The sequence below is a fragment of the Montipora foliosa genome, chromosome 5 (genome assembly GCF_036669935.1).
Source record: "Montipora foliosa isolate CH-2021 chromosome 5, ASM3666993v2, whole genome shotgun sequence".
Classification (NCBI taxonomy): domain Eukaryota; kingdom Metazoa; phylum Cnidaria; class Anthozoa; order Scleractinia; family Acroporidae; genus Montipora; species Montipora foliosa.
The window spans coordinates 32,996,919-33,011,918 of record NC_090873.1 but is presented as its reverse complement, the minus strand read 5'-3'; the positions used below and the strand labels follow the sequence as shown (position 1 = coordinate 33,011,918).

The 15,000-nt window shown below is 39.2% G+C and overlaps 1 protein-coding gene across 1 annotated transcript in view; it reads left to right on the top strand.

The window, feature by feature from the left end:
- Positions 1-3,444: 3,444 nt before the first annotated feature.
- The window catches only part of LOC138003982 (muscle, skeletal receptor tyrosine protein kinase-like), a 20,204-nt gene continuing 8,648 nt past the window's right edge, over positions 3,445-15,000 (top strand). The window contains exons 1-7 of the mRNA XM_068850330.1: positions 3,445-3,631; positions 6,109-6,346; positions 7,705-8,156; positions 9,546-9,902; positions 12,103-12,378; positions 13,319-13,506; positions 13,927-14,106. Coding sequence (XP_068706431.1) covers positions 3,574-3,631; positions 6,109-6,346; positions 7,705-8,156; positions 9,546-9,902; positions 12,103-12,378; positions 13,319-13,506; positions 13,927-14,106 — 1,749 coding nt within the window. The 5' untranslated portion in view covers positions 3,445-3,573. The remainder of the gene's footprint in view (positions 3,632-6,108; positions 6,347-7,704; positions 8,157-9,545; positions 9,903-12,102; positions 12,379-13,318; positions 13,507-13,926; positions 14,107-15,000) is intronic.

Below are 15,000 nucleotides of genomic sequence, written 5' to 3'. Positions count from 1 at the left end.
GCGCGGAGTGCGAGACGAGGGGAAGAGAGAATTATTTTTCTTGCGCTTCGCGCTTGGCTAAATAAGCGCCTGTTATGCAAGCTATTCCTACCTTATCCCAGACAAACGAGAATTTTAACTGGAAATGTGGGCATAACTGTATACCTGAGCCAAACCAAACTTGTAACTTGCCCTATCTCATGAGCTTCAAAATACCATTTGTTAATATTGTCGTTTTGCCTGATACCTGGACGAACTTAGACTTTGCATTTATAAGATTAAAGTGAGACTGGTCTTGACAACACAGAGACTGATTCAGCAATGCCAACTGATGCTTGTGCACTTGTTAGGTGTAACCGATGCGGATGGAGTGGGGGTGTTTCCATGTATATGTTGCCAGTAAAATCCATTCTCAGGTTGAATACGTTTTTAACAATTGTGGATCAAATTGGTGAATACGCACTCAGATGAATTGAAGAAACTGTTTTGGAACCTAAATTAAACCTAGAGAAAAATTAGGGTCAGGTTAGGATTAGTTTTGGTTATTATACATGGATTTATAGAAAAGTAAATAAAGAAAAGAACTGTGTTGATTTGAGCACGTTCGTCGATGTAGTCTAGTGGTGAAGACAGGACTAATAACATAACATTATAATAACATTTATTTATACCGCGCAAATTAAACTATGCAGTTTTCACTATAGACTATAGATCTGGACTGGGTCCGAGTTCGAGTAGCGGTAAGTGCATAGCACATTTTTTTTGTTCTCCGACTATGCTCTTATGTTGAGACTGAATGGATAAGTCATGAATGCAAAAACCGATAAGATGATAGGAAACATTCAGAACATTAAGAATATGTGTTAGAATTCGTAAGACAGAGCTTGAGGGAAGGTATAGGTGTTTTCAGTCCTTTTTGAAGGGGTGATAACCTCTTTAAACTTGGTAGAGTGCATAAATTAGCCTTGGTAAAAATGGGTTCAGCCTGAGCCCGGATTTGACCTACAACACTATACCGAATGTATCATTGACTGTAAAATCAGGTTCGACTCTTGTTTCATCCCAATCTTGAGTTATTGAGTGTTGAAATAGAAAAAAACCCCAAGACCAAACCATTTCTTCTTTCAAGCTAGCAGACCTCTCAATACTAACCTGCAAGGAGGCTCTTCCGTTGAAAATGGCGCTCGGTCGAAATATAAGCTAGTCACCAAGGCCTTATATTTCGACCGCGCGCCATTTTCAACGAAATATCCCAATACACCAGCAAACGTTTTTGCAAAGTTCGAGGTCCTCTTGGGAAAGAGAGAAGCAAAAAATATGGGGTCACATATCCTAGGTGATACAAATTGACATGGTAAGAACAACTCCTGACGACGGCACCTTATTAATAAGCTCTTTGAATCGCATCAATATTTCCAAATGATCTATGCTTGTTATATCGCCGTTTATTAACTATTCGACCTTCTAGCTTTCTGATTGGTTCACTCTGTCTCGGTTATCAGCTCATTCACCGTATGACCTAATTGCGTCAAGCGTTGTCAAGCTGGAAACCAATTGGTTTTAATTTCCAAGTGTCCAAGCGTTTAGAATTTAATGAAATTTAATAAAACAATTACTCCATTCGCTCTTGTTGATTATGACACTGGTTATAGCCAACTTGGCGCCACGCGGCTCGCTGGCTATTTACCATCTCATATCGAATCCGCGCTCATGGAATAACTGTTAAATAGTCATGAATATATGTAGTTAGAAATTTATACTATTGCATTTATTTCCATAACAAATATTGCTTAAATTTTAAAAGAATATTTAAATGTGTGTTGTGTCAATTTTCGCTCAACGGGAAACTGCTGCCATAAATTGATTGCCATCATTTGTTTGCCAATATTTATTTTGAAGAGGTATTCCCCTAATGCCACACTTCCGGCTATTTGTCGAATAAAATTATAGGATTTACCTTGTCAAATGCTTTGACGAATTCCAAAAAGACACCACAGGTATTAAAGAGATTATTGTCAATTGCATTTTTCAAGTTATCTGTGATTTCCGCTATAGCTTGTTCTGTCGATCTTCCCAATTGTATTTCAGAAAGCATTTGATCATCTGGTCGAGCGATCTCGGATATGAATTCTACCACGCCATCCATTACCAGGGGCACCCAACGAGAATATAGTTCAAAACCACTTAAACATAGCATTGTTAAACGTATTTTAGTATTTAAACGGTAGATATAGGCATATTTTTCTCCCCTAAAAATTTTTTCATCTGTTCGGATTTCCTAGCTGAAAGTCTAGTGATCCGAAAATTATAGGGATCAAAACTTACCTTTCGAAAATTTCAGCCAGAAAAAAGGTCCCGAAAATTCTAGGAGAGGCAGGCAAGCAAGACATTTTACAACAAATGTTCCGAAAATTCTAGATCTCAAATCGTCTTCCGAACAGATATTTTCCGAAAATTGACGTTGGGTACCCCAGCATTATGATCCAGCATCGGGATTGGGAGGTCTTCGGGGAGGAATCCATTGTCTCTATTTAATTGGTCGATATAGGTGATGACTGGACGTCCGACGCGAGTGTGGCCATGGCGACGGGACTAAAGTAAAAGGTCGCAAGCCAGTTCTTTTTTGGCTCGCTAGCAATGTCCGGCAAATCGCATTCTTCGGTCACGTAGTATTGTTGAAATGTCTGGGATTGATCCATAAAACTGTCATTTATTGAGGTGCTATCTCCATGAAATATTAACCGGGATGGCTCTCATCATGCGAGTATAGGTACCATCAAGTTTACGCTGAATGGTCTTAGTAAAAGTCCACGTTGTAGCACCATACATCAGGACAGACTCTACAGTGGCACGGAAAAAATGATTTCGTTTCAAGTTTTGAGATAGATCTGATTTCCAGATAGTGTCCCTCTTTTGACTTAGAGCCAAACGGCAAGCTTTCGCATTTGATACTTTCATCTATGTGACTAATTAATGGCTTATACACGAGCTTTTCAAAAATTTGGGTGAAAATTGACATTGGTCGAAAAGTTGTAACATCCATAATATGGCATATCTCCACCTAAATGTCAGGAACAATGCCTTGCAATAATGACTGGTTGTACACTTCGAACGGTTAGAGCACGGCTTAATTTATGTGCATCGAAGGCAACTGCAAATTAATTACTAAATCGTCTCCATGAAAGGTTCATTCAAGAGAGACTCCGCTTGAGAATAGAGAGTAGAGTCGTTCTCAGTTGGATTATCATCGTGCGTTCATGATTACAATTCCAACTTGGCTCTATATCTTCCAAAGTGTGATGGATTCACATCATGAAGCGAGACAAGCCAACCCATTTCTCTTTTTTCCTGCTTTCCTGTTTTAGCGAACCTGCAACGCCTAACTCTTTATGTCAACGTTTCGTAAGATTTTTTCAATGACAGACAGGCAACAGCTATATCTGTCAACAGTCCACTGTGCTGTGAAGGTGTTAGAACATTAATGATTAACAATTTCGTCAAGAAACCGCTTGAGTTTCCAGTTTATATCCTTTTCGCCTCTGCATTGTTTGATTGAATATTTCAAGACTGCTAAGCGACATTCTCCGCGATGCAATGGAGCTGAAACTCATAATCGTGGCTTTGCTGGGCTATGTGGGCGGTTGTTCTTCAGGTAAGTGAATTTCGTAATAAATCCTTGTTGGTAAACTTTAAACTTTCTGTGTCAAATTTCAAAGTTGTTCCATGTTACTGAATAATGTGATCATTTTTGGAATTCTTTGAGGGAACTGAATTCGACGAGTCTTTTCGGCTTCAAAGATTTTAAGCAAAATGAAAGAAAGAGTTCTCGTGGGGTGCAGTGGTTCATCACGGTTTGCCAAGTCACGCGGCCCTTTAAAGATCTCTCACTTAAAACACTCAAGATGGCGATTCTCGTGTGCTGCATGTGACAAGTTTCTGAACGGAAAAAGCCATGATCTCGCTCCCAGTTTGATCATTCCATTGCTACTGCATAGGAAGTCCTCTCTGGTTGACCTAACTATGTCTTTGCGTGAAAACGTGTTTAGATATAAGAGCCGATACTGGATTATAGAACAATCCGTGAACGATTCGCTTTCATTGAATCAGCCTCAATTTTTGTTAACTATACTTAATTTCACCATTTATATATCTTCAGAACAGCTTATTTTATTTCAGTAAATATTTCTTTATTTAGGGGCATTTCGATTTTTGTGCGTTATTGTTTTTCTCCCAAATGTTATTGCAGTACTTTTGCTCAAGAACAGAATAAGAGAACTTTGGGATTTGTCAAGATGCGTTAAGACATGACACTAAAACTTGACAGAAAACATTCGTCACCTACTGTGTTTTTCCAACATGCTAACTTGTGTTTTTAAGTTTCTTGGTGTCAAGGGCTAATGCATTTCATGTTTTCTTTCAACGCTCCACCTTCGTCTTTCCATTCAAAGAACCTGGTGTACTTTGATGAAGTTTTGATTGCAATTTGGTCTTTCTATGACAAAAACCTTAACGGAGGTATGACGTGAAACAAGTTCTAATTAAAAAAAAAACAACTACTTTTGTTTCCCGATTTCAAATTCGCTGTGTTATCCCAGGGCATCGCAAAGTTAGCGACCTCAATTTTAGTTACGCTGAGTCAAGGATAAATAAGATAGATGAAGATATGATGGTCACTGACAGCGATTTGAAGATGACAAACGCTATACACTTTTTTGTAAGAATCTATTGTTATGATAAGAACGCCGGTTCAGGCTCAATGAGATGGACCCCCTCTGGACCGCACTCGAGAAAAGAAAGAAAGCAATAGTTTAAGGATACGAGCAGGTACTTCTTGAGATGGTTTTAGCTTCATTCACTCAGTGCAGCAGCACTAAAAATATTTGAATTGTCTTTTTGCCAGAAATTATCCACGTGCAAATCACCGGCGTAGGGCTGTCTTGTACACGTCTAATTCTGCGGCTGAAGCTGACCGTTCTATCTTTTTTGGGAATTGAGCATGAAAACATTCCGGCTTAATACTACATTCGACTGCTAACTGAGTTGTGACACATTGTTGATGTTAAAATGCGTCCCTATAGCTAACTCCCAGCTAGGTTATGTTCTCAGTATAATGTTTTCAAAAGTTTGGTTCAGATGGGGGTTCAGTTTAGGGGGTTCACGTTCAAGTTGTACCGTCTGCTCAAGACCTAGACCTATTTTTAAGATCTCCCTTCAATTCCACGCACGAACTGTCGTCAAATTACCGCAAGCATACTTGAACGTGACATCTCCCTTTCCCTCGGCAGCATTTCTACCATTTACATTTAGTTAAACTAGTTTGGCAATAATGAATGAAATCGGAGGTAATCGAATATCATTTGGAATCGCCCTGACTGACATGACATTAGGGCGCTTACGAAACGAGGACGACGTCGGCTACGAGGACTTTATTTAAAAATACGAGTTCGCGTTATTCGTATCAATACGAAACTATTTCACGTCGTTTCGCGTTAAAAATGTATAGTAACTATCGAAGAATTAAACTTGTATGAGTGGGTTGGAAGCGTAGAGAGAGAACTGAAAATTCATCGTCTTGTGCTAACGTCCTCCACAGAACCTTGAATTTGGTCATTTCACGTCGTCATTTAGGAGATGACGGCAAAGAAATGTACCAAAATGTAAAACGCACGTGCAGAGAATGCAGAGCCATTGTTTTTGCTCAATAAACCTATTGTTTTGTAGCGTCGTCGTTGCCGTCGGCATCGTCGTTTCGTAAGCTCTCTAATAACTAATTAACTGGACAATTTGAGCAATTGTAGTCTCTTATCCTGTGTGGCTTCATAGCTCCGCACTTGTTAAAGCAATGCATTGGCGTCTTAGAGGTCGTGGGTGCGAATCCCTTTGGAGTTAAGTGCGAGGATCCATTTACTCCTTGAAAACTTCAAATATATATACATTCATTTCATTCAGAGATAATTTTGTTGTCAGGACTTTTGAGAAAGGCGAACTGAACAACACTTACTACGAGGAATATAGTCCCTGGTTTCAATGGTCTTCTTTTCAAAGGAAAGACGTCTTTACCAACGACAAAAAAAAATTATCCTGTAAAATCCCGGGCGATTTTTAACAGTTGTATTTCTTTGTCCGCAGGATCACCAACAAATTGTTCTGAAACTTCAGATAAGTACTTGGTGTCCTGTGGTCCATACAACGCAACTCGTGACCAGTGTCTCGGAAGGGGATGCTGTTGGAACTTGACGCGTTGCTATGGAATCGTCAATCAGACGATTAATCAGACAAATAGCAATGCAACCAAACCAACCGGTGTTGCCATAACAACAAATGAAGCAAGGACCACAACTTCATCTCTCACGAGCACCACACCGCAGTAAGTCACAACTATTATGATCGCCGTTTAAACTGTTCTCAGCTATTGTTTTGAGCTCTTGAGATTAAAGTGCCCCTGTGACCAAAATATCAATTCTTATTTTTCTTTCGATTTCAAAACTATGTCAACTAAACACTATTAATAAGGCGACCGAAGTTTTAGGCCTTGATTTAAAAAAGACACCTGTTTATTTTAACTCGAATTTTCCTATTTAATGGTCCGCCATTACTAACTTTAAGATCTTGAGAGAACTGGATCGAGGAGAAAATAACGTCAAAGGCTCACTGATTTAAGAATGCAATGCGTGTGTAAGCGGCAGAATTAATATGCAGCACGGGAGTTTGGGATTTTCAGATTTTTAAATTCGTGTTTTGCATATATCGTCGTGAGCCTTTGACGTCACTTTTTCCTGGATCCAACCCTCTGAAGAGTCCGATCGGTCAGTTTTGAACGTGAGTAATGACGGACCATGAAGTCCAAAACTTACACTCAAAGTAAATGGCCTTTGGATAGTAAACAAAGATATAAATTTTGCCAGACAGGTGTTAAACAAACACATTTTCAAAATCTGAAGAAGCAAAGGAAGTGATTTTTTTAATCAAAGGGGCACTTTAAGCTTTAATATTAACCTCACACGTTTTCAGAACGTGATGGATGTGACGATGAATACAACAAATAACTGTGTGAATCAGTAGGTTTGTAGTGCACACTAGTACATAGCACGTTTCCTCTAATAGAAACTTTGATATCTAGGAAATTCAGGCAAAGGTAAAGTCTGCTAGGAGTATTTCTAATCCCCCCTGGATGGGATGCCAGTCCATCGCACGGTTACCCCCAGCATTAGATTCGCCGGTACCTATTTATACACCTGGGGCCGGTTCCTGAAAGGTGTAATAACTCTATTCCAGGGATAAATGTGCCTTATTCCAGCACATGTATCCATGGAATAGAGTAATTACACCTTTCAGGAACCGGCCCCTGGGTGGAAAGAGTCACCGTGAGAGTGAAGTGTCTGGCCCAAGAACACAACACAATGTCCCTGGTCCCAGAACCCGAACCCGGACCACTCGATCTGGAGTCGAGCGCACTAACCATAAGGCCACCGCGCCTCCCACGCCTTAAGTGTATGTAAAAATAATTTCATTGGTGACTGTGCAGCTTCAAGACCGCAAATTGATAGAGAAACACTCTTTTCTAATTCACTCTTGATCCTGCCTGCCATGGACTCTGATTTTTGAGTTGTCCTTACTGTAAACTACTCTATACTTTACTACTGCTCTGCATTATTTCCCTTGGTCTCACTGTAGAGACACATGCTATTTTTTTACAAGTTTGGAATTTGATTGATTTGTATTTAGTTCCTCCGGCACTTGTCAGATGTACAACGGTCAGGTTTGTCGTCCATGGCTCAATGTCACAATGCTGGAATATACTTCATCGCCGCGGTTTATCGACGACAGTTTCGGATTGAATGGAACGGAAAAAGTGATTGCTGAATTTATGAAGGCCATCGACAGAATAGACGAAGACCAAAAGAGATGCAAGCGTCTATTGAAAGTGTTACTCTGCCTGTACGTCTTACCGCCTTGTAACGACAAAAATGAACCCTACAATTACTGCCGCGAGGATTGTGAAGCGTTGTTCGCTGATTGCAACCATGCAATGCGGGAGATGCTCGGTGCAGCAAAATATGTTCTAAGGCAGTTAGGATTGGAGTTTGCTCACATTGGAGTCCCAGACTGCGCAAAACTGTCGTTTACTTATCAGTACACTGCTATGAATGAGACATGCATTCACTGGGGACTGTTTGGTAAGCTTACGAGTTTTGGTCCGCTTTTCAGTATTGTACCTGCTGCGAACCAGACTTCTCAATGCAACTTTTCTCTAGGATCACCTGCATGTTCCAGTCTGTGGTTTGCACAATCACTTGTCTCATTTATATAATGTTTTCACTTGATGTCACGGCTGCCATGTTGATTTACACAACTAATCCTCCGGGAATTGAGCTATATTATCATGCTAACGTTTATTTTGTTTCGGTGGAAAACCAAGGTTACTGATCACGTGAGTGAAAGCACTAAGTATAGGAAATCGTATGAACGCGAGTGCATTTCGTGATTTATGGGCACGAGTGATGTTTTGAAAGTTCTCAAAAATGCACGAGCCACGAGGCGCAGGCGAGTGCAATTTGAGAACTTTCAAAACATCACGAGTGACCATAAATCACGAAATGCACGAGCAGGTTCATATGATTTTTTATATATTATATTCTCAACAAAATTACTCAAACGCGCTACTTTGTTCGTGCTCGTATTCTTCCAGTTTTGGGTTTACATGTAGTTTTCTTTCAGTCGCCCATGTTTTCCAGACATTCAACCAGGTCTGTGTAGCTTTCAGCGTGTTTTTGTTTTTCGCATTTTCTTTAAGTTGCTCAACGATGTTTTGGTTTGACAAAGCAAACCGACTGTCAGCCATTTTTGTTCACTTTGGTGTTCAAACTTCCGTATTGCACTCTATAACCTGGATTGCACTCTATAATCTATTTATGCTTTCGCCATTGGCCAGTCAGAAACAAGATATTTTGTTGAGTATATAATAAGTTACGTTATCTTTTTTGCTGTCCTAAATAAGCTCTTGAGTTTCAATCAGCTTTCTACTTTCTGCTTTACGATCTTTTGCAGATTTTAATGTCAATTTATCAAGATTTCAACCAGAATTTCATGATTCATATTTGTCATTGAGCTGATATCCGGTTCATGTCAGCGATCTCTTCAGATTTGCCTGTTGTTCTTATGAGTTCAATAAAGTTATTTACTTATTTATTTACTTTTTTAAAAATATCTTTGCAATATTCTTTGAAGATGGTCCGGAAATAATCCACCCAGGCTCGTTTCTATGTCACCTATGTATGTAGCAAGCGGACAAGCCTATTTGTTTTGGGTATCGCTTCTCGCAAAACAATCGTGTGTTTCTATAAATCTTCACCGTTTATTTGTATTCTTTTCGGTCCCTCTTTCTTTTTTTAAGCTACCTAGGATAGGTAGCTTTCATTATCCTAATGCCTTTTTACCTTCCTGTTCTGAACGCATTGTCATCTGCTTGCTTTTTCCAACCGACACATTACGTTTAGATTTTGAGCGACAATCTCAGATTTCGTATCCAACTTTTTTTTTCAACTGTTCTTTTTTGTTTCACACAGAATTCACGCCATCCCGGGGAAGTTCAGGACTACAACAGAAGCAATCAAAAACAGTTGTCATCACTGGAGCTGTTGCTGGAGCATCAGTTTTCCTTTTCAGTTTAATTCTTATCGCCTACTGCGTGAGCAGAAGACGCAAGTTAAAGAAAAAAAAGCTGAAGACAAAGAAAGGTTTTGCTGGTGTTAATTTCACGGCGGTATCCATGAGGGACAGAATCCGAGCCGAGTCTATCCGAGCGCTTGATGAAAGCAAGGTTCTAAGCTTGTTTAACCCTGATGACATGAAACAACTACCGCTAAGCAGCATTGAATACGTCCGGGACCTAGGATCCGGGAACTTTGGTTTAGTTTTCTTGGGTAAGTCCTTTTTATTCATTCGACAATGATGACATGAAGTCGTCGAAACGTCATGTTATTTTACTATCGTTAATTTTCTTGCTTAAATGTTTATCTAAATCGTTTTTTATTAGAAGTCCTTTTTTGTTTCTTTTAAGGACGGGGCCTACTATTGTTATTGCGCATACGTTCTGCGCATCTCGAGATACTCGGATTTCCTATTGGCGGTCTTTATTAATACAGGGATATTTTTGCGCGGTTCAAAACTATGTGGGGAAAGGAGAACTTAGCAAGTGCTCTTGGTTTCTAAAAAAAAAAATTGGGGGTGTCCATGCATTTTTCAGAGATAATTTAGCTTCAATTTGGCAAAGAACGCCATACATTGCTTTGTATTTTAAAGCTTTCTACAAATTTTGTTGATTAATTATCTTCGGAAAATGCGTGGTTACCCGCAATTTTCTTTTTGCATATGAATAACACTTGTTAAGATCTGCTTTTCCCGGATATTCAGTAAACGGCGCAAAAAATACCTTTGAAGTAGTAGGCACCGTCCTTAAACATCAATACAAACTTGAAACATGAGATGCAATACAATACAAGGTTTTGATGTAGGTCAACGTAGTGAGTGGCTAGGCTGCCGGATCTTTCGAGCAACAACGCTCATGTTACAGAAGCTCTCGCCAAAGAAAAATATTTTTACAGCGACAGTAGCTATTGCGTAGCTAGCGGGTAAAAGGGAGCTTAAGCACGCGCGTTTTTGAGACGCGAACAGCAACCGGAAGTGAGCTGTTTTTCCTTTTAACCTGTTTTCACGCAACTACATTCACATTGCTAAGTACCTTTTCTCCATTAGAGATGATTAGTACAAAATCTGGGAGACACCACTGTCCTGGCACGCGAAATTTTTTCTTCCGGATGCTGTCCGCGTCTCAAAAACGCGCGTGCTTTAAGGGCTAGGTCACGCAATTTTAGGCAATTCAGCACTGATCGAATGGTCATAGAATTAACTAAAATTTCAAAATAACTATTCAAAACTATAGAAGAACTCTAACAAAACACAGGAAAGCCAAGAAGGGACATGGATGGACAAAACTGGAGGGGATTGAAATGGATTGAATTAGGGTAAAATTGAAAAACGTCGGCCCACCTTTTTTCAAATTTATATCAGTCTATATCAAAATGCCATTTACAAAGCTGGAAAATCATTCTCAGTTGTTATGTGGCCGTGATTTTGCAAATGAAAGACTCTTGCTCTGCCAATTAGACGTTTAGAGCTCATAATTAAATAAATTAAACAAAATTACCTAAAATAGCGTGACCTAGCCCCTTTAAGCTCCCTAACGTGCGGGAGTCGCACGCGATTTCACTGCGCTCCTCCCCATTCTCCTCTCATTATTTGCTTCCCGCTACGCAGGCTACGGCGAGAGCAATCAAGATCTTATTCTAATTCCCATTGGAATCCTTATCCTATTTACAATAAAAAAAATTCACTTTTAGTTGTAAAAAAGCTAAATTATCCCACAATTATCCCACAAGAGCTAAAACATCATACCGTTTACCGAAACCAAGAACCGAAGCAATGAGGAGAACATTCTTTTATTCCCCCATAAAAGACCTCAATGCTCTTAACTTAAATCCAACGGCCTCTTTTAACTCCATGAAATCTACACTGATTAATAGCACTGCCCCAATTTATACGGTGGATAATTTTAAAGTTAAAAAGCTATTCTGATTTTTAAAATTTTTATCATCATTGTAAATATCTTTGTAAATAGATTCTCCATTTTACTTTATCTATATCCTTTTATCTTAATTGGTGTAATTTCTATTCAGTATTTTTGTTTTTAGAGGGCCACTAGGGAGAATACTTTTATAGTAATAGGTGTTACCCTCTTTAAATAAAGGTTATTATTATTAATATGTTTACATTTTGGCGAAAGAAAGCCTTGCTAAAATTCTTTGTGAGACAAACAGCTCGTGAATTCTGCAAATGATTGCTGCAGTCCCTATAGTTTTGTGCTACTTACTTGACCAATGAGTTTAAAAGCACACTCCAAAATGACATGTGTAGAAACCTTCTCGAGGTTTTTCTTCTCAAGAATGGATCCAAATGCGTTAAACATACGAAAACATCTTTCCGAGAAAGCTATCAAATTTCGAAAATCATCTACCCGCGGAAATGCTCGCTACTCAGGCTGTAGCCTTATGTCTTCAATTGTAGGAAAGGCTTATGGGCTGGTACCCGGAAAAGACGACGCAGAGTTGTTGGTTGCTGTTAAAACGCTAAAGGAAAACAGCTCGACTGAAACCAAAGAGGATTTCTTCAAGGAAGTCGCACTGATGTCTTTACTTCACCATGAGAATATTGTTGAATTGCTGGCAGTGTCCACAGAGGAGGAGCCTTATGGAATGATATTTGAATTCATGCAGCTTGGGGATCTCAATCAGTACCTCAGAAAAGCAGGACCCTTTTTTGAAGGAGATGAGAAAGAAAGAGGTTTGATGCTTCCCACACCTTTGAATTTATTATTCTAGTGATCTGCATTCGGCTATTTATTTTTGATCAATGCTAGCATATGATTTTGACGTGTTTAATTATTTCGTGGTTTAGACCCAGTTCATCTCTGTGTTTCAAAACAAGCTCCATTTCGAAGTATGACCATCGGGCAAAGTGCAAATGTTAAAAGACGATTGGGTTCAATTGTGAAAACTAGCCGGCACGATTGGACTAAAGGATCATTCATTAAGGGAAGTCAATGGACCGTGCTAGGGAAAAAATTATGAAAGGTCTGGCCAAAATATTCTTTTAATCAAAGATATCCTACAATATCATTGTCATTAGGCAATCTCTCTTGGAATTTGTCTGGAATTTGGGACTGCAGAGGACAATTTACATGTAAGACAAGTTACACGGAATATTTTACAGCGTGGTTGCGGACACATACTTGTAGATTTAAGCCGGGAGGGGCCGCTTTCTGCCTTGTCATGTGATCCTAAAACTTTGCAATCGCTTTGTTTTCTAAGGGCGCTTTCCTTTTGTCAGAACTGGCCGGCCAGACCTGTCTCTTTCCAAAGAAAATGTAACAATTTGAAGGAACACTGGCATGATAATCGCTCGCATTCATCTGGAGGAGTATGATATATTGTCTTGGAAGATTGTTAACTTGAAGGCATTGTAGAGTTAGTCCTTCCAAATGCCCGGTCTGGCCGATCAGTTCTGTCAAATGGAAAGCGTTTTAAGTCTCGGAAAACATGGCCAAAGATAAAATTTTCAGCGAATCGCATTTTTTCGAATGGCTTCTGGGGAACAGGCGCTGGAAGGCCAGAAACAGGGGCTTTCCCCCGGTCTCCTTCTCTACATCATCCACCGCATTGTGTAAAAGAGACTTGACTTTGATTTAATGTCCTGTCTTAATGGTCTTTTGTTTGTGATACAGTTACTCTAACACAAGATGATCTGTTGTCAATCTCATTACAATGTGCCAATGGGATGGAGCATCTCCAAGCGATGAGATTCGTTCACAGAGATGTGGCAACACGGAATTGTCTTGTTGGTACGGGAATGGTGGTAAAGATCTCAGACTTTGGAATGTCGAGAGATATTTATGCATCTGACTACTACAAAGTGAGTTTGATAGTTGATTTACTTGGCTTTTATCATCACGCTCATCTTTGCTCGGCCTCCTTTTCCGTTTAGAAGAGAGACCCTTGGAACGAGGTTGGTAATCTAGAACGATATAAGCCGTTCTTTTATTGTAACTGGCGGCAGAAATCGAAGTCAGGTTGTGTTCCATAGTTGATATATACCAGACGTTCGTTTCCAGAGAGCTTTGAAACTTTTCGATCTGTTGTCGTTGGGTGCCACAATTTTCAAATATTTTTTTCAAAAACGAGACCGCACTAAACCTTTAAAAACCACTTCAAAAGAGATCTTTCTCGAATAAGCTTGCTCGAAAAGTCATTGCAACTTCTAAGAAGCAAATTGGTGTTCAAACTCCATGTTGCTTTTCTGAGAAAATAACACGAACGTCATTTTCACCTGTAGGTGGAAGGACAAGCGGTTCTCCCCATAAGATGGATGCCGCCAGAGGCTTTGTTGCTGGGAAAATTTACCGTGGAATCCGATGTTTACTCATTTGGTGTACTGCTTTGGGAAATTTACACATTAGCCTTGCAGCCTTACTACGGCTATAACAATGAAGAAGTTGTTGAATTCATCAAAAAGGTTTGTTTGTTTGGCGATGTTTTGTACACAGTTTTTTTAGCCATTATATAGACCGTAGAATCAGGTGTAAATAGGCCGAAACTGATTGATAAGTCTCTGAAAGATGATTTCAGTAACTACTGACGTAAACGTAACTTAAGGAGGCTCACAAGAAATAAGCAAATACCGCTAATTTCGCTCACCTTTCTTCTAATTCCTATAGATATGAATAAATAGACATCTCCTATTCACGAAAACTACGAAAATTCTTCACAAACGGTTTAATGGTCACTTAAATCCGTTTGTGTTGGCCTTTAGCAGTTTAGCTCAACTCGCGCGTGCACTCGAATGAGCGGGTGACGCATGCGTAAATGGCGATCTTGTAACCCCCTCATTTTTCGTAATTTTGATACTTTACTCATTTATATCTCTGCTTTCGGACGGTGAATTTTTTCATTTTTTGCATGTTAGCTTCGATTAATTTAAAACGTTTGTCTTTCAAATTTAAAAAAATTCTGTAGGTGAAAGAAAATTAGAGACACATTTCAAAAAAACTGATTTTTCCGAAAAACTGGCCTACAGATTTTGTTGAATTTTAAATATTTTAGAGAGTATTTCTAACATTATCTGATAACACTGAATGGGAAAATTCTTCAAAAAAGACAACATATGTTGATTTTAAGTCTCAAAGAAATGCCTAATATCGTTGCCATGGTAACGTTATTTTGGAGGAAAATATAATGTGACAAATCTACGATGGGTACTTAAAACCCTGGCCAAATTTCGTCTTGATATGATTACCCTAACTGTATCTAAGGACAGAATATGTTTATTTGATTGAAAAAAGGAGAAACTATTTCGAGCCTCCTTAAGAATACTCAACACAACGCAAGCAACGTCACGCAACACTCAGAG